Source organism: Pteropus alecto, unplaced genomic scaffold, assembly GCF_000325575.1.
Source record: "Pteropus alecto unplaced genomic scaffold, ASM32557v1 scaffold44, whole genome shotgun sequence".
NCBI classification, from domain to species: Eukaryota; Metazoa; Chordata; class Mammalia; order Chiroptera; family Pteropodidae; genus Pteropus; species Pteropus alecto.
The window spans coordinates 3248171-3263294 of NW_006436812.1; the positions used below are offsets into that span (position 1 = coordinate 3248171).

The 15124-nt window shown below is 40.9% G+C and overlaps 1 protein-coding gene across 4 annotated transcripts in view; it reads right to left on the bottom strand.

Annotated features, from left to right (window-relative positions):
* The window catches only part of UBN1 (ubinuclein 1), a 34265-nt gene that overhangs the window by 12417 nt on the left and 6724 nt on the right, over window positions 1-15124 (bottom strand). For all 4 annotated transcript variants that reach the window (XM_006913849.3, XM_006913850.3, XM_006913848.3 and 1 more), the window contains 10 exons: window positions 14226-14312; window positions 13542-13637; window positions 13050-13184; window positions 12279-12382; window positions 11115-11553; window positions 4944-5014; window positions 3535-3664; window positions 3245-3363; window positions 2969-3097; window positions 2638-2784 (listed from right to left, as the gene is read on the bottom strand). In XM_006913849.3, coding sequence (XP_006913911.1) covers window positions 2638-2784; window positions 2969-3097; window positions 3245-3363; window positions 3535-3664; window positions 4944-5014; window positions 11115-11553; window positions 12279-12382; window positions 13050-13184; window positions 13542-13637; window positions 14226-14312 — 1457 coding nt within the window. The remainder of the gene's footprint in view (window positions 1-2637; window positions 2785-2968; window positions 3098-3244; window positions 3364-3534; window positions 3665-4943; window positions 5015-11114; window positions 11554-12278; window positions 12383-13049; window positions 13185-13541; window positions 13638-14225; window positions 14313-15124) is intronic.

Here is a 15124-nt window from a genome sequence, read left to right on the forward strand (position 1 = left end):
CTTCACAAAATAAAAATCACACGTGAAAAATCCATAGTGAACATCATACTCAATGGTGGAAGGCTGGAAGTCTTTCTTCTGATATTAAGAACAAGGGAAGAATGCCTATGTTCACCACTTCTATTCAACATAGTACTGGAAGTTCTAGTCAGAGCAATTAGGCAAAAAAAAAAAGGAAAAAAAGTCATCCAAACTGGAAAAGAAGTAAAATGATTTCTGCTTGTAGATGTTATGATCTTATAAGTAGAAAACTCTAAAGATCCCCCACCACAAAAATTTTAGACTAATAATTCATCAAAGTAACAGGACACAAAGTCAACACTCAAAAATCAGTTGCATTTACATACATGAATAACCATCCACAACAGCATAAAAAAAATTAGGAATGAACATCACCAAGGACATGAAAGATATCCAGTGATAACTATAGAACACAGCTGAAAGAAATTAAAGCAACATAAATAAATGAAAACACATGCTATGTTCATGGATCAGAAGACTTAATATTATTAAACTGTCAATATTATCTAAAGCAATCTATGATCTATGGATTCCCCATCAAAATCCCAATGGCTTTTTTTTTTTTTTGCAGAAACAGAAAATCCAACCTAAAATTCATATGGACTCTCAGGGGACCCTGAATCCAAAAAAAAAAAAAAAAAAATCTTAAAAAATAAGAACAAAGCTGGAAGACACATTTCTTGGTTTCAAAACTTACTACAAAGGTATAGTAATCAAAATAGTGGGTGCTGGCATGAAGACAGATATATAGACCAATGGAATAGAATAGACAGCCCAGAAATAAACCCTCCCATATATGGTCGAGTGATTTTTATAAGGGTGACAAGACCATTCAATGGGGAAAGAATAGTCTTTTCAAGAAATGATGCTGGGAAAACTGGATATCTACAGGTGAAAGAAAGTTGGACCATTACTTACATACAAAATATATAAAAATTAACAAAATGGATCAAGGACCTTAATGTAAGACCTAAAACAATAAAACTTCAAAGAAAGCATAGGATAAAAGCTTCATGACACTGGATGTGGCAATGATTTCTTGAATTTGACACCAAAGGCGCAGGCAACAAAATACACATTACGCTTCATGAATATTTAAAGTTTTTGTGCAACAAAAGACACTATCCAGAGAGTACAAAAGCAACCCACAGAATTGGAGAAAATATCTGGAAAATACATATCTGATAATGGATTAATATTCAAAATATACAGAAAACTCCTAAAACTCAACAACAAAAAAAGCAAGCAAATCAATTCAAAAATGGGCAAAGGACTTGGATACTTCTTCAAAGATATTATATGAATGGCCAATAAATACATGAAAAGATGCTCAAAGTCACTAATCATTAGGGACATGCAAATCAAAACTACAATGAGATACCACCTCACACCCATTAGGATGGCTACCATCAAAAACTAAAAATAATAAGTGTTGACAAGGATGTGAAGAAACTGGAACCCTGTGCACTGCTGGCGGAAATGTAAAATAACAGCTACTGTGGAAAAAATCCTCAAAAAAATTAAATGGAGTTAACATATGATCCAGCAATTCCACTTCTGGGTATATACCCAAAAAAACTGAAAGCAGCGTCTCAAAATATTTGTACACCAATATTCATAGCATCATTATTCACAATAGCTAAAATGTGAAAGCAACTAAGTATCCATTGACAAGTGAATAGATAAGCAAAATGCGATATATATACATACAATGGAATATTGTTCAGCCTTAAGGAAAGAAATTCTGTAATATGCTACAGCAAGAATGAATCTTGAGGATACGATGCTAAGTGAAGTCAGTCAGTCACAAAAAGACAAATATTTTGACTCTACTTCTATGAGGAACTTAAGAGTACTCCAATTCAGAGAAAGCAGAATGGTGCTTGCCAGGGTCTTGGGGGAGATGGAAACGTGAAGTTCCTATTTAATGGGTACAGAGTTTCAGTTTCACAAGATGAGAAGATTTATGGGGATGGATGGTGGTGACAGCTCACAACAATGTGAATGTACATAAGACCCCTGAACTGTGCACTTAAAAATGGTTAAAACCATAAATTTTATGTTAAGTACATATTACCACAATAATTTTTTTTTTTTTAAATACTAGCTCCAGCTATCTTTCTCTGTGTATTACAGATGTAGTCCATTCACGGGACGCTAACATAAAGTAGCCTATGAGAAAAGTCTGGCACTTAGCTCCAATAAGTAGTCGGCCCTGCTACTTGCAAATGAGACTTCTGTTCAGAACATTAAGATGTTCCCAAGATTAATCTGTTTCTCAGCTTCTAGTAGGAGCCATTATCTCAAAACAGAAAAGGGCGATTGAGATCAGAACTGCATGCAGCCAACTATGAATTAAGTGGGACAAAGAATGACGAAGACGAAACCCCACAGACAATTTCCCTCTTGTAAGGAAAACTAAGAAGACCCCTTCCTAGAGACTACTATGTCCCCTCCAATTCCTCAGGTGAGATCAGAGTTGAGTCAACCAGACATCGATTCCCTGAGAGAAGGGCCCATTTGCCTGGCACAAAAGAAGCACTCGAATGTATCTTTACCACAAGAATGCTCCACCTCATTGTCACACTGAGCATAATGGCTGGTCTGGGCCCTCACCTGGCCTGCATCCAGCCTTTGGGCCAGAGAGGTCTGACCTCAGCATCCAGAAACGTCTTCACGTAGTCCTCCCAGGAATGGACCTTGTTGTTCTTCTCTAGATCAAAGTTCTCCAGTTTCATCTTGACCACGTGGCAGAGCAGCTCCCTGGGGAGTAAGCAGAAGCCAGAAACTTCAAACTACCCCAAATGCTTCTTCAAGGTTTTAATCATATGCTTTCAGCAGCCCTGATTAAAGTAAATGATTCTAACCTTCATTAGAAATACGGGAACATGCTCAGACACTGGCCCCACAAACCCTCCAATGACGCAAGGTCCCAGTTTGGGCACACCTGATTTCATCATTCCACTGGAATTTCTTCCGGGGTCCCATTATCCTCCTGCCCCCCTTTTCTTCATCTTCTTCCTCATCAGAGCAAATCCGTTCTCTCTGCTCCTTGTCTTTCTCCTCTTCCAGCATCCTACCAGGTAAAGAGAATTAAATGAGACCCTAAGGTCACCAAAGAAGAATTGCTTCCTCCTGCCCACCACCTTTCCCTGACCCCTACTCCCAGGACTTCTAAGATAAGAAGGTGGGAATGCTGATGAAAATGATGGGATGCACTTACTTTGCGACCTTGGCTTGTGTGTGTGCCTGGCATTCATCCTGGTACTTGGCCATCTGCTCTGGCATTGCCCTGCCAATGGCTTCCTTAAGCTTCTGGAGAGGCTCCTTCAGACGTCCCCCCTGCAGAGAGCAGGACATATCATAAGTCTGTTTTATGCATCTCTTCTTATACTGAGGACACACTACAGGAATAACCACAGAAACAGTGCAGCAGCAGATGTGGCATCTGTGGACTCAGTCGCCCCTCCACTGGGCCCCAAAGCCAAGAGGCTCCTCTGCAGAGTCACCCACCTGTTCATAGAGGTGAAGTTTTCGAGCACGTTTGACCAGGGTGTCCTTGCTGCAGGGCAGGAATGAAGCAAGATAGGCATATACGCCAGAACGAATCTGGCTACTTAGCTCCCGAGTTTGCACCTCTATGCTGAAGAACAGAACAGAATTATCAATGAGCTGCAGGTCACGGCATCTCCTCTTGTCATAAGGTACCCTACCATGGACAGGACAGCTAGGAGCCAAGAGCAGGTCAAACCTATTTCATCAGTCACACAATGTAACCGAGTGGCCAGTGCAACAAATCCCCAACAGTCACCAAACAGAATTCCCAAACCTGAAGAACTTGGCGAGGTGAAGCGGGTTAAGGCTCTGAGGTCAAAGACAAGACCAAGTCTAAGGTTTTCAAGAGAACAGAGCCCAGAGAACAAGCTCTGAAGTACTAAATTTCATAAACAAAGAAAACATAAAAGCTTTCAAACGGGAAAGTAATTGAGTTACTTGAGGTCAACAGGAAATACTTTCCAGCAGTATTTCCTTATTTTTTCAGTTCCCAGTTCTATCCCTGATCGGGAAATCAGGGAAATCCTCATCCCTCCAGTGTCCCTATCTAGATAAGCAGAATTTTTGAGCTCTCTGTGCGTGGCGTGCTCCAGCAGGACACAAAGCTCTCATCTGACCCTCACCTGCTTTCTACAGCCCAGGCTTCATGACTCAAATGCCCAATCCCAATCCTGGCCAGGCAGGGTCCATTGCTAGAATATTACGAAGTCTTGACAACTGTTCTCACATATGCAAATCCCTCAGCTGTTGAGCAACAAGCTTCCTCTGCTACATAATGCAACTAGGAGAGAAGCTGGCAAAGCTGGAGGGCCAGATACAAAGAATCTGGTTTGAATTTATATGTGTGAGGTTGGTTCTTTTTCTGTTTTTTTTTTTTTGTTTTTTTTTTTTAATCCAATTCATACATTGTGGCATATCAGAGGTTCGGGCAATTGGGAGAAGTGTAAAGGCATGATGCACATTAGCCCTGGGAGCAGAAGTGAGAGTAAGAAGAGAATGACCAGGTACACTGAGGGGCATCCAGGAGATCAGGGCCCCTGGCTGTACCAAGTCATCTATGGCAGGCAACATCTCTCTCATCTCATCTCATACTTGCCGCAAAATCATCTTCCAACAGGCCATGACTATACAAAGTGTTCTAATAATACCTGCTGCCTAAGATTAGTAAGGTCTATCATTTCCTAGGGACAAATATGTGGTGTCCCATCCTCCCTTCTTTAAAAAGAACAACAATAAAACAAAAACTAGTTTTTAAAACGATCTCACTGGCGGTCACCTTCATGTAGTTCAATCATACTCCCGTTTCCCCTGGCCTGCTCAATTCAGGCATGGTAACAGATACAAAAAATAAAACAAAAGATACTCACTCTAAGAGGATGCCATTAATATCCTGGGTGAAGAACTTCTGTCTGCTCTCTCCTTCAGCAGCTCTGGCAGCCTGGTTCATAGTAGACAGTAACATCCATTAGTACACTTTCTCCACACAGTCCTCACACTCACCCACAGGCACAAGAGGAGCAGTTGACCCTACAGAACACCTGTCAATAAAATCCTCACCAAGCCCTTCCCTACTCAGCCCTAATCTTAGATTAAGTTCACCTGTGATCACTATGTGCTCCAGCGCTTTTCGAATGCTGCTGAAGCATTTATGGACTGTCCATACTTTCCAGGACTTGAAAATACAGTCACATAAAAGAAAATTACAGTAAAAGAATCATGATGTATTTGATTCAGCCAGCTAGCTAACTGGTGCCCGGCACTCCACCATCTAAACTGAGAGTTGAAATTTCCATATATCTACAGTACAAAGACAGTCAGGAACTTTAACAAACCTGCAAGATTTGAAGTCCTTTAACTACCAAAATAATAATAATAACGTGCCGCTTTAGCAGTTAAGGACATTATAATTCTTTGAAAATTCATAATCTACTTATGGTATACCACAATTTCCATTACCGAGACCACTAGAATGACTAACATACTTTACTACCTATTAACTCAAAATTATTAACAGGTTACTATGCAGTGTTTCTTCCTATGAGAACACAGTTAACACCTGGATGGCAAGCTTAGAAACCCTCAAAGCAAGCATGGCAGACAGCGAAGGCATTGAGTTAGGAAAGCAAACTGTGCCCAAGTCTGAACCAGTGGTTCTTATACCTGGCCACACACTGGAATCACCTGACAGCTCTACCTGCCCTGGACCAATCACATCACAATCTCTGGGAACCAGGACCATGAATCTGTATTCTTTAAAAGAGGCTCAAGCATCAGTACCTTTTAAAAATAACTCTAGTGACTCTTATGTAAAGAGAGGATATAAACCCAAGAATTGCTAGTCCAAAGGCTTTAGGCAAAGTAAAATCTCAGGCTTGATGTATAATGAAGACAGCAAACAAAGGCAGTAAGGTGATTGGCTAAAACAAAATGATTAATCCTGATCACACCTCCAGAAACAGCAGGCACTGATAACCACTCTCCACTTTCATCTCGCCCCACTTGCCTTCCTCGCTGGGTTCTCTTCCTCTCTCTGACTACTCCATCTGTCTCCTTCACTAGCTCAACGACAGATGGACATCCAAGGTTCTATCTAGAACCCACTTCTCACCATAACGTCTTCCCTCCTCACAGTTTCAAAATAACACAAATGCATGTAGGTCTCTCAAATCTAAACCTCTATCCCTAAGCCCCTCTTTCTAAGCTCTAAGTCAGAATTTCTAATTACTTCTAAGTATGTTCCAATTATTTCTATGAATGGATGACCTTCTGGTATGCAAACTCAACTTGCCCAAAACCAAATGCACTAGATTCTGCTCTTCCTCTTGTGTTTCCCACTTTAATTAACAGCATTATAATCCCTCTTAAATCCTTCCACTCTGTTCTTCAGAACCCTTCAGTAGCTCTTTCCAAGCCTAGAATCCAACCCAAAATCCATCACATGACATTGAGAGTCCTCCAGGATCTGGCCCCAGCTGTCCACTCCAGCTCCCAACTCCTACCATATACCAAGGGGTCCCCACCATCCAACAACTCACCTATCCTCAGCTCTGTGTCCTGGCCTGCTAACAGGGTATCTCTCCCATGAGGGTAAGCCTGTTGCCTCTAGCCTGAGTCCTATGTACCCCAAGAGAGCTGCTCTTTTATCAGCTTAAGTCTGACTGTCCATTTGACCAGCTACTTGGCCATCCAAACATCACAGGGCTTATTTCATTCTGCTTTGTCCTACAGTCAGTTGTTACATGTCTACTGATGCATTTATATAACAAGCTCATGGAGAACAAGAACTGAATCTTATTCATTAATATTTCCCACAGCTGCCTATCACATAATAGATGCTTAGCAAATGCTCACTGAGTGGATGGACGGATGAACAAACGCAGATACCACTGAAAGAATGCAAACTAGAGAAAGAAAAGCTTAGTACTGAACAAATATAACTTGCAGAGGATATGCAAAACTCAAGCTTCTGTAAGATCCCTTAGCTAGAGGACAGAAGAGACGCCTGAGATGAAAGGGGGTAACACGGATAGATGAAAATGGAAAAAAGAAATGGCGTGACTTTTAACACATTCATCTACCAACTTCTTATACTTTTAGAAGGACTTGGAATTCTAACTGGACACTTTTAATGTACTGGAATTACAATTTTAGTTTTAAAGAAAATAAAACTGAGTTACTCTTTTGTTTAAGCTTATACACTACTAGTTATAAAATCCAGAAGTATCTTCATAGTAATTCAATCTAATTACTTTAACATGTATTTCAAATGCCTGTGTGTCAGACCCATCAATGGCTTAGGTTTCCAATTAAATTTTATTTTTAGATACCAGCCATTTCTCCAAGATTTCAAAAGCTTTCTAGCTATATATATGTTTTGTTTTTTTAGGTTTTTTTTTCCCTGATGCCTTCTGGATTGTGTAGACAATATCTCTGAAGATCTGGTTTTACACTAAAGATAAGTGCTGCATTTTAAAATAAAAGAATAACTGGATATATATCTGATAGTCTTCCAGAAATAAGTGAGGTCCCTCAACCTTAGAAAGGGACAACCTTGCCCAAGGAGTTGAATAAACTGATCAATCTGAGATTAACTAGGAAGTTAAACCAAACAGCACGATCATACTGATTTACAACAGTTCCAACAGCCTTTTAACGAGCTGTTTTATTACATGAAAAGCCACTTGCTGCCCTTCAGTGCCTAGTTCAGAACCTTACGTACTATACCTGTTTAGTATATGCTAAACAGAAGGAAATCTGGCATGGTTTTTTTTTTAAAAGATCAAACATGTTAGTTTCTAACCTTTCCTTGGATCCACGTCTCCCTAGATTTGCGATGTGGGGGTTCTAATGCTGTAGGTCAGCAAGCGGTGAGCAGGTAGAGCAGCAAGGGGTGAGTGACATGGGGTCTCTGTTTCCTTTCTATTCTTAGTAGTGTTCCCATTTTATGCTTCAATGATGAGGCTCAAAACAGACCTGGATCATCTGTATGGACCAGGCTGCGTAGCTGCCAAAGTACAAGACAGTAACCTAAGGGGGCGACACACCTGAGCTTTTCAACAACCAAAAGACACACTCAACACATATTAAGACAGGGTAAGGCCATTGAATCAAATCACTGGATTCTCCCAAGACCCATAAATATGTACAGTACAAGGAAGTAGGAAATGAAAAATGGGCTGGCGTGAGAAGAAAACAGTAAACATTACTTGGGCATTCACCAACGTCGCCCTCTTGGAGTACCTCTTTAACATATGTCTCCAAATATATTTTTTAAAAATTTAAGTATCACATCTAACTAGTTAGAAGATAAATCCAGTTTTTACTTCCCACAGCAAAAAAAATTTTCCCTAAGGGATAGATACACATCAGATTAGAATCTGCTATGTACTGTGGAAGACTGCAAACAAGACCACAGATTGCTCCCCTACCAGCACATGCATTCCCAGAGGGAGTGGTGGCCTCTAGTTCGCCAACCCTCCAATCTGGTGTGCACTTGTGACTCACTTTACAATAGTGTGGCAGAAGTGATGTGGTACATACAACTTCTACACCCACACCCTCTTGAAATGCTCTGAGACTGCCATGCCCTGAAAAAGCCCAGGATGAAAGACCAGCACTATCCCAGAGCCCAGCCATTTTGCCAGCTGAATGCAGCCACAAGAGAGTACCCAGGTGGGACAAGAGGAACTGCCCAGCCAACGCACAGTCAGGAGAAATGGACTGTTTTTTGAAGGTACTAACTTCTGCAGTTTTTTTTAGATAACAATAGAAACTGATACATGTATAATCTAGGGCCAAGATTTAAAATCTAAACAAATTATTATAAAAATAAAAGAAATAAGAGGGAAACAAGGAAAATAAGGGGAGTGGAAAACTGAGACACATAACACTACTAATGTTATAATTATGAACATCAAGTTCAATTTAAATTTTGAAAATGCAATGTCCAGTTCAAGATCTAGGACAGGACTCCTTATTAAGGATCCAAATATCCATGTATGGCTTTTGAAATTATGTGCAACTTTTGGGTACACAGGCATTATTTTCCTTGAGAGTATCTTTCCCAGCTAATTCTCAGGAGGGTCTGAGTTCTAGGGCACTCATGCACATGTACAGGAGGCTCCAAGAGGCCCAAGCACATGGTCCTGGTGGGATCCTGAAGAGTGACATTAAGTAACTGTAAAATCAGCTTTCTTTTTCATGCAACCATTAAAAGTAATAAAGGCTTTATAATATTTATTAAGAAAGCAGAAAACAATTGTTCATAACCATAATTACACGTGCATAAAAACATACGCAGAGGCTAGAAAAGAATATGTAAATTAAAAATAGTTTTCAAAGTGTTAGGATGATGGGTAATTCCCACTTTCCACCCCATTTCTCAAAGATTCTTAATGCTATTACAGAAGAGCCAGGGGATGCCTAAAGTGTCAACTTCACATTTGAAAATTTTATTTTCAAGTCAATACATCAATCTCGCCTGGTCATCACAGCTCCATCAAGACTCAAGCCTATCTCGTCTGAGATCCTTGAATCCTATTCTTCCTTGTGCCCAAGAGATAACCACGACCAGGCAACCACTGAGGAAGGATAGCTTGCTCACAGTGTCCATCCAGTGCACTCCAGAAAGATAGGCTTTCTTGAATCATCAATCTCTTTCATGTCATGCCGTTTTGTTTCCACTAAGTTTGTCCATCTTTCCCAAGGAAGAGAAGTAATGAGTGTAAGTTACTAGACTAGAACACAACCTGTGATGGGACATATCCATGGATAGTTTTGACTTTTCTCGAAAAAACAACTGTCTACTGCCACATATACCTTACCCAACTTATTTAACAAGACTTTCAGAAGCTATAAAACAATTTGATTACAAACTGGAATATTGAAATGAACAAGGAGTATTTTTTTAACACAAATTCTGAGAGCAAATATAGGACAGTATGCTCGAACGTGTGAAGTCCAAATTCAACTACTTCCACCTTAACATCCTATTAATATGTACTCTGAATCCCTGACATAGTACAATTCATTTAAATTGTTACATTCAAATAAAATACTTATGTCCAATACCGCGCACACATCCTAACGAGGTTGAACTAGAGGTCTGAGTACGTCGTTTGATTTACTTTGTATACTGTGTTCAAGTATTTCCTGGAAATGAGAAAATCATTTGTAGTAGTGATTAACATTTACCCCGCCCAAAACACAATGAATATTATACATAACAGTGATTCTGGAATGCTATGAAAATCACTTGTTTAAAACTTAACAGCTATAGAGTATAAATGCCACTGAAGCTGCCTGACAAGCCATGATGCCCAAGGTGAAAAATTATTTTAACTAAAGAGTAAACATCATCATGACGGACAATTCATTGCTAGGTAGGAATACCTTACTGAATTGATAGTTCTTAGAGTTCCAGGGATCAATTCCCAGTCACCAAGGGAAAACAGCAATGGCTGCTCTATTCTGATGGCTGTCACTATTTTTAATGAGGCATGGACAGCATTTAAGGTGCAGCTCCTTTTTAATTACCACAGTTTAGGTATTCATGTGATCAGTACCTAACAATGATGACATACAAGTCCAGGGAACAACTGCTACCCAGTGGCAATTAAGCATGTATTCTACATGTAACACATGTCTGTGAACTTGTGGATTTCCAAAACCTTAAACAGATTACTAAAAAGATGAATCGCTGCCTGCTGCAAATCTTAGTGTCAGTTTATCAAAAAAAAAAAAAAAAAAAAAAAAAAAAGCAAAGATACTGTGGGAAAGGGACAGGCAGAAAAGAAAATTTCCCCAAAAGAATGTAAATTTTCTATAACTGAAGGAACCATGAAAGGCCTAAAAATGGTGTCTGATGGGCAGAGCTTATATGGTTTCCTCCTCGAGATGAGAAGAGAGCTTGGAAAAGCTTACACTGAAACTGCCAACTCACTGAGGGTTGCTCTGGGCAGTGAGCTTCATGCAGTGCAGAACCAGCATCAATCCACCCAAACTGCTTCCAGGAAAGCCCAGCCACTGTGTCACCATACCTGAGTCAGCTCCTTAACGCGCTTCTCCAGGGGTGCAGGGAGGCCTTCAGGGAGGGAAGGGGGTTGCCTGAATTCCGAGTCCAGTCCCACCCCAAGGGAGTCGCTTTCATCATCCATATCACGGAAGGGGCTTCCTTCTGGAGACTCACTGAGCAGCTGCTCCAAGTCCAAATCTGTCAGTGAGTCCATGGCAGTGGCCACCTGGAGCAAGTCATTGTCAGAAGTGGAGCCGAAGAGTGAGAACAAGGGGTCAGAGGTGCCCTCTAATTCCCGTAGGCCCTGAGCTTCTGCTGATGAGACTGGTACAGGCTTATGCTCTTCGTCCCTTTTTCTTTGAGCCTCTTTCTCCTTCTGAAATTTCTTTAGCATCTCTTTAACACTCAAAGTCCCAGAATATTTCTTTTTTTTCTTCTCTTTACTGGCATTGAGGGCTGTGAAGCTGCAAGTGAGAGGGAAACTGGTTACTAAGGCTACAGTACACTGCAAAAGGGAAATTCACAGAGGGACTTCACCCCTGCTCCCAGCGTAATGGTCTCCAGGAATCTCAGTCACAAGTCCACCCTGTTATTCCTCCTCCCTCCTCTTGGCACATGGAGCTCCTTCTTGCTGGGACAAAGCTTAAGATTTAATACAGGTTAGCAAAACAGTGTCACAAAGTGCTAAATATCCGATGCGTTTTTAACAACCACTGCCAGGCTGAAAAAAAAGGCTGGAAAAGTGGGGGGGTGGGGGGGAGACAAGAAATATATTTAAAGGGAGAAAGCAGGAACAGCAGAGAGCAGCAGCAACTTGAAGGGCAGCTGGAGTGAGACTGAGTGAGGCGAAGAAAGCAGGACCAGAGAAGATAAAGGGAAATGGCAGAGACAGAGGAGAACTGGGGCAGAGGAGGGGTGCCCAAGAGAACAAGAGACAGCAGCAATCATACAGTGACGGAAATAGCTGCCAACGCTGACAGTGGGACAGAGAGAACTCTGGATGTCTGACACACAGAGATGTGAGAGCACTGACTATGCCCACAATGGCACTGAGGAAGGCATGAGGGGGAACAGAAGGCCAGGCCCTGCTGCCTCTTCTGAAGCTGTGAGGAGGAGGGCGAGTCAGCTCCCAGGTGTCCTGCCCTAACAGTTCAAATTTTATCCTAGGAAAGAAGCTGCTGCCTCTCACCCGGCTTTGGAAAACTTGGATTTTTTCGATTTCTTCTCCTTGTCATAAGTGTCATCTTTTTTCTTCTTCTTTATCTTCTCACCACCTTCCTTCAACTTCCGCTTCTGAGAATTAAAGACAAGGCAGAGTTACACAGCTCCCTCACTCAGGGAGCAAGTGCATGGCACAGGACTGGCCTTGCTCCGCCCGGGGCACATCCTGAGAGCTGTCCTATTTCCTTCATGAACAAAAGCTTTAGATCGGTCCCTGGACCGCAGACCTGTGGCAGGTCAATATAACATTCCCACTGACAGTGTCTCCTGAAAGCACCCGGGGCTGAGACAACAGAGACCATTGTGCAGCCAGAAACCTTTCTAGTTTGAAATGAGCTGTATGTGGGTCCTGCCTCCTGTTTTAAACACACAGGCAGTGGTAGACAGATTTCAAAATAAACTTCTCCTAAGGCTAACTTGTTTTCATTTGAAGTGACAGCCCTGGGAACTGAAGTCCTCTACATGTCTGCAGAAGAGACACAGCAAGGCTGGTGCAAACTCCCCTCACTTCACACTCTTCACTGCCCTTGTCCCCGCCCTGACACCACCTCGAGAAACGAATTCCTGCCAAGCCTGCTGGGACTCATGGCACCTCGCCATGGCACAGTTGTGAAAGGTGAACTGTCGACCTTGACACAGCTCATGCCTTTCCGCCATCCTAAACCAACATATGTTCTGGAAAGTCACCTACTGATCTCATAAAGCACTTCTGAAATCCAAAAGTGAGAAACATTCTAACCTTTGGAGATTTTTTCTTCTTTTCTTTAATGAAGTCATCCTCAGATTCTGATGCTTGTCTAAATTGCAGAGTTCCGGAGTTAATGTAAAATCCTCCATACTTGGTAGTCAAAGAAGCAGGAACAAGCTCATCATACTGAATGGGGAGGGAAACAAACAGTCAGCTCCAAGTTCAGGTACTACAGTCCAATGATGCAGAGGTCTTGACAGATCGGATGTGACTGTTTCTCTGTCACTTTTCAGACCACTTACCTACATGTTTCTGGTCAATCATGAATGTCTAAGCCAGAGGGTATTTGGGACAGATCTGGTCACCCTTTTCAGTGAGGGAACCAAGGCCTAGTAGTAAGGGTGTCACTTTCTCTGTCATCAATGCAGCTCTTTCCTCATGGTGAGGGCAGGCTCACTCTGACCCATGTCCCAGCCTTTGGGCCATCACCAGTAGGAGCTAGGGTGTGGTGGTTCCCATGTTGCATTTTTATTAAGTACTTACCGCCTCAGAGTTATCGATGAAGGAATCGGATTCATCATAACCATACCCCATATCAATCAAGTCCTGTATTCGGTCTTTCCTACGTTTCTTTCCACCCTAAAATTTAAAGTAGATTTCATATATATGTGTATATGTATATATACATATATATGTATATATATATATATATATATATATGGGGGGGGAGAGAGAGAGAGAAATTGTAGTAAGAACACACAACATGAGATCTACTCTCAACAAATTTTTAAGTCTTGAAGTCCATCAGCTAGTGACTAAAGGCTGAAAAGCACTGGAACAGTCATTCTCACACATGTACACCCCCCAAACCTCCTTTCTTAAAGACCTTTTAAAATAGCACATATTTGAATCTGCATAAAATGGCCTAAGAGAGAAGAGAAACTAAATGGCTTCATATGCTTTGTATCAAAACATTTATTCTAAGGATAAACTCTCGGGGTAAAAGGCCATTCTTGTTCATTCGTCCATTTAATTCCACACACTAGTCCTGCCACATGCACTTTTTGTACCTTCACACATTTAATAATTGCATCCTCTCTCTCCAAGCTCTCTACTTGTTTCTACATCAGTGTTGACTAGATGATAATCCACCAAAGGAATGTGGAAATGTCTAGAAACCTCTCCCACCCCCTGAAGTTGTTTTGTTGCCCAAGAGAGAAATCTTACATATTTTTCTTCAAATTTCCGGGCAAGGGCCTCTACTTTATGCCTTTCCTTTTCTTCGTCATTAAAAGGATCCGAGAGATCTTTCTTCTGTAAAGAGACCACTCCACAAAGTAAGCGTCACAGAAAATTCCCACAGTCCTATTCATAGTACATTCACTGACTACATAATATTTATAAGCAGCATAATAAAAACAAACTTTTTCAGAAAAGACAAGGTAGAATACATGTTACCTTCCCATTGGTATTTACCTTAGTTGCTTAAGAAAGAAAAATTTCCATTCATGTAATTAAACAAAATTTGATTAAATGCACTAGGTCCTATAGGGCTCCAAATATAGCAATAGGCCTTTAGTCAGAGATGCTTAACCTGTATAGTCAGACTTCTGCTTCAATATAGTTTGTTTCCTTTGTCACCCTTTTTAAATGCATATTATTTATTTAAATACATATTATGCATTTAAAAACATTCCCTTTTTAAATGCATATTATGCATTTAAAAACATTACTCTAAGAAGGGCTTTACCAGACTTCCAAAGCAGTCAGTGGCTCAAAAAAGGTTAAGGACCCAGTGAATGTAGCACAAGTTCTTGAGAGCTAGTCTGCCTTATTGGTCACAAGAGTGGTATGAATTTGCTCTTTTCTCAGTACAACCAAAAATCAAACCCAAGTTAATGGCAGTCCCTTTCCTTGGCACCCATCTTGAAGGATCAGTCATTTCCTCTTTCCTCTCAATCTCGATACTCACTCCAAATATTTTCATGCAGTTTTCCAAAGGTTCCTACACCATAGACTTACTCCTGCATTTTTCTCATCAAGGAAATTTTCCACAATTGGACTTTAAGCTTCTTTGACAAGGAATTTTAATTAAAAAAAAAAAAAAAAAAAAAAAAAAAAAAAAA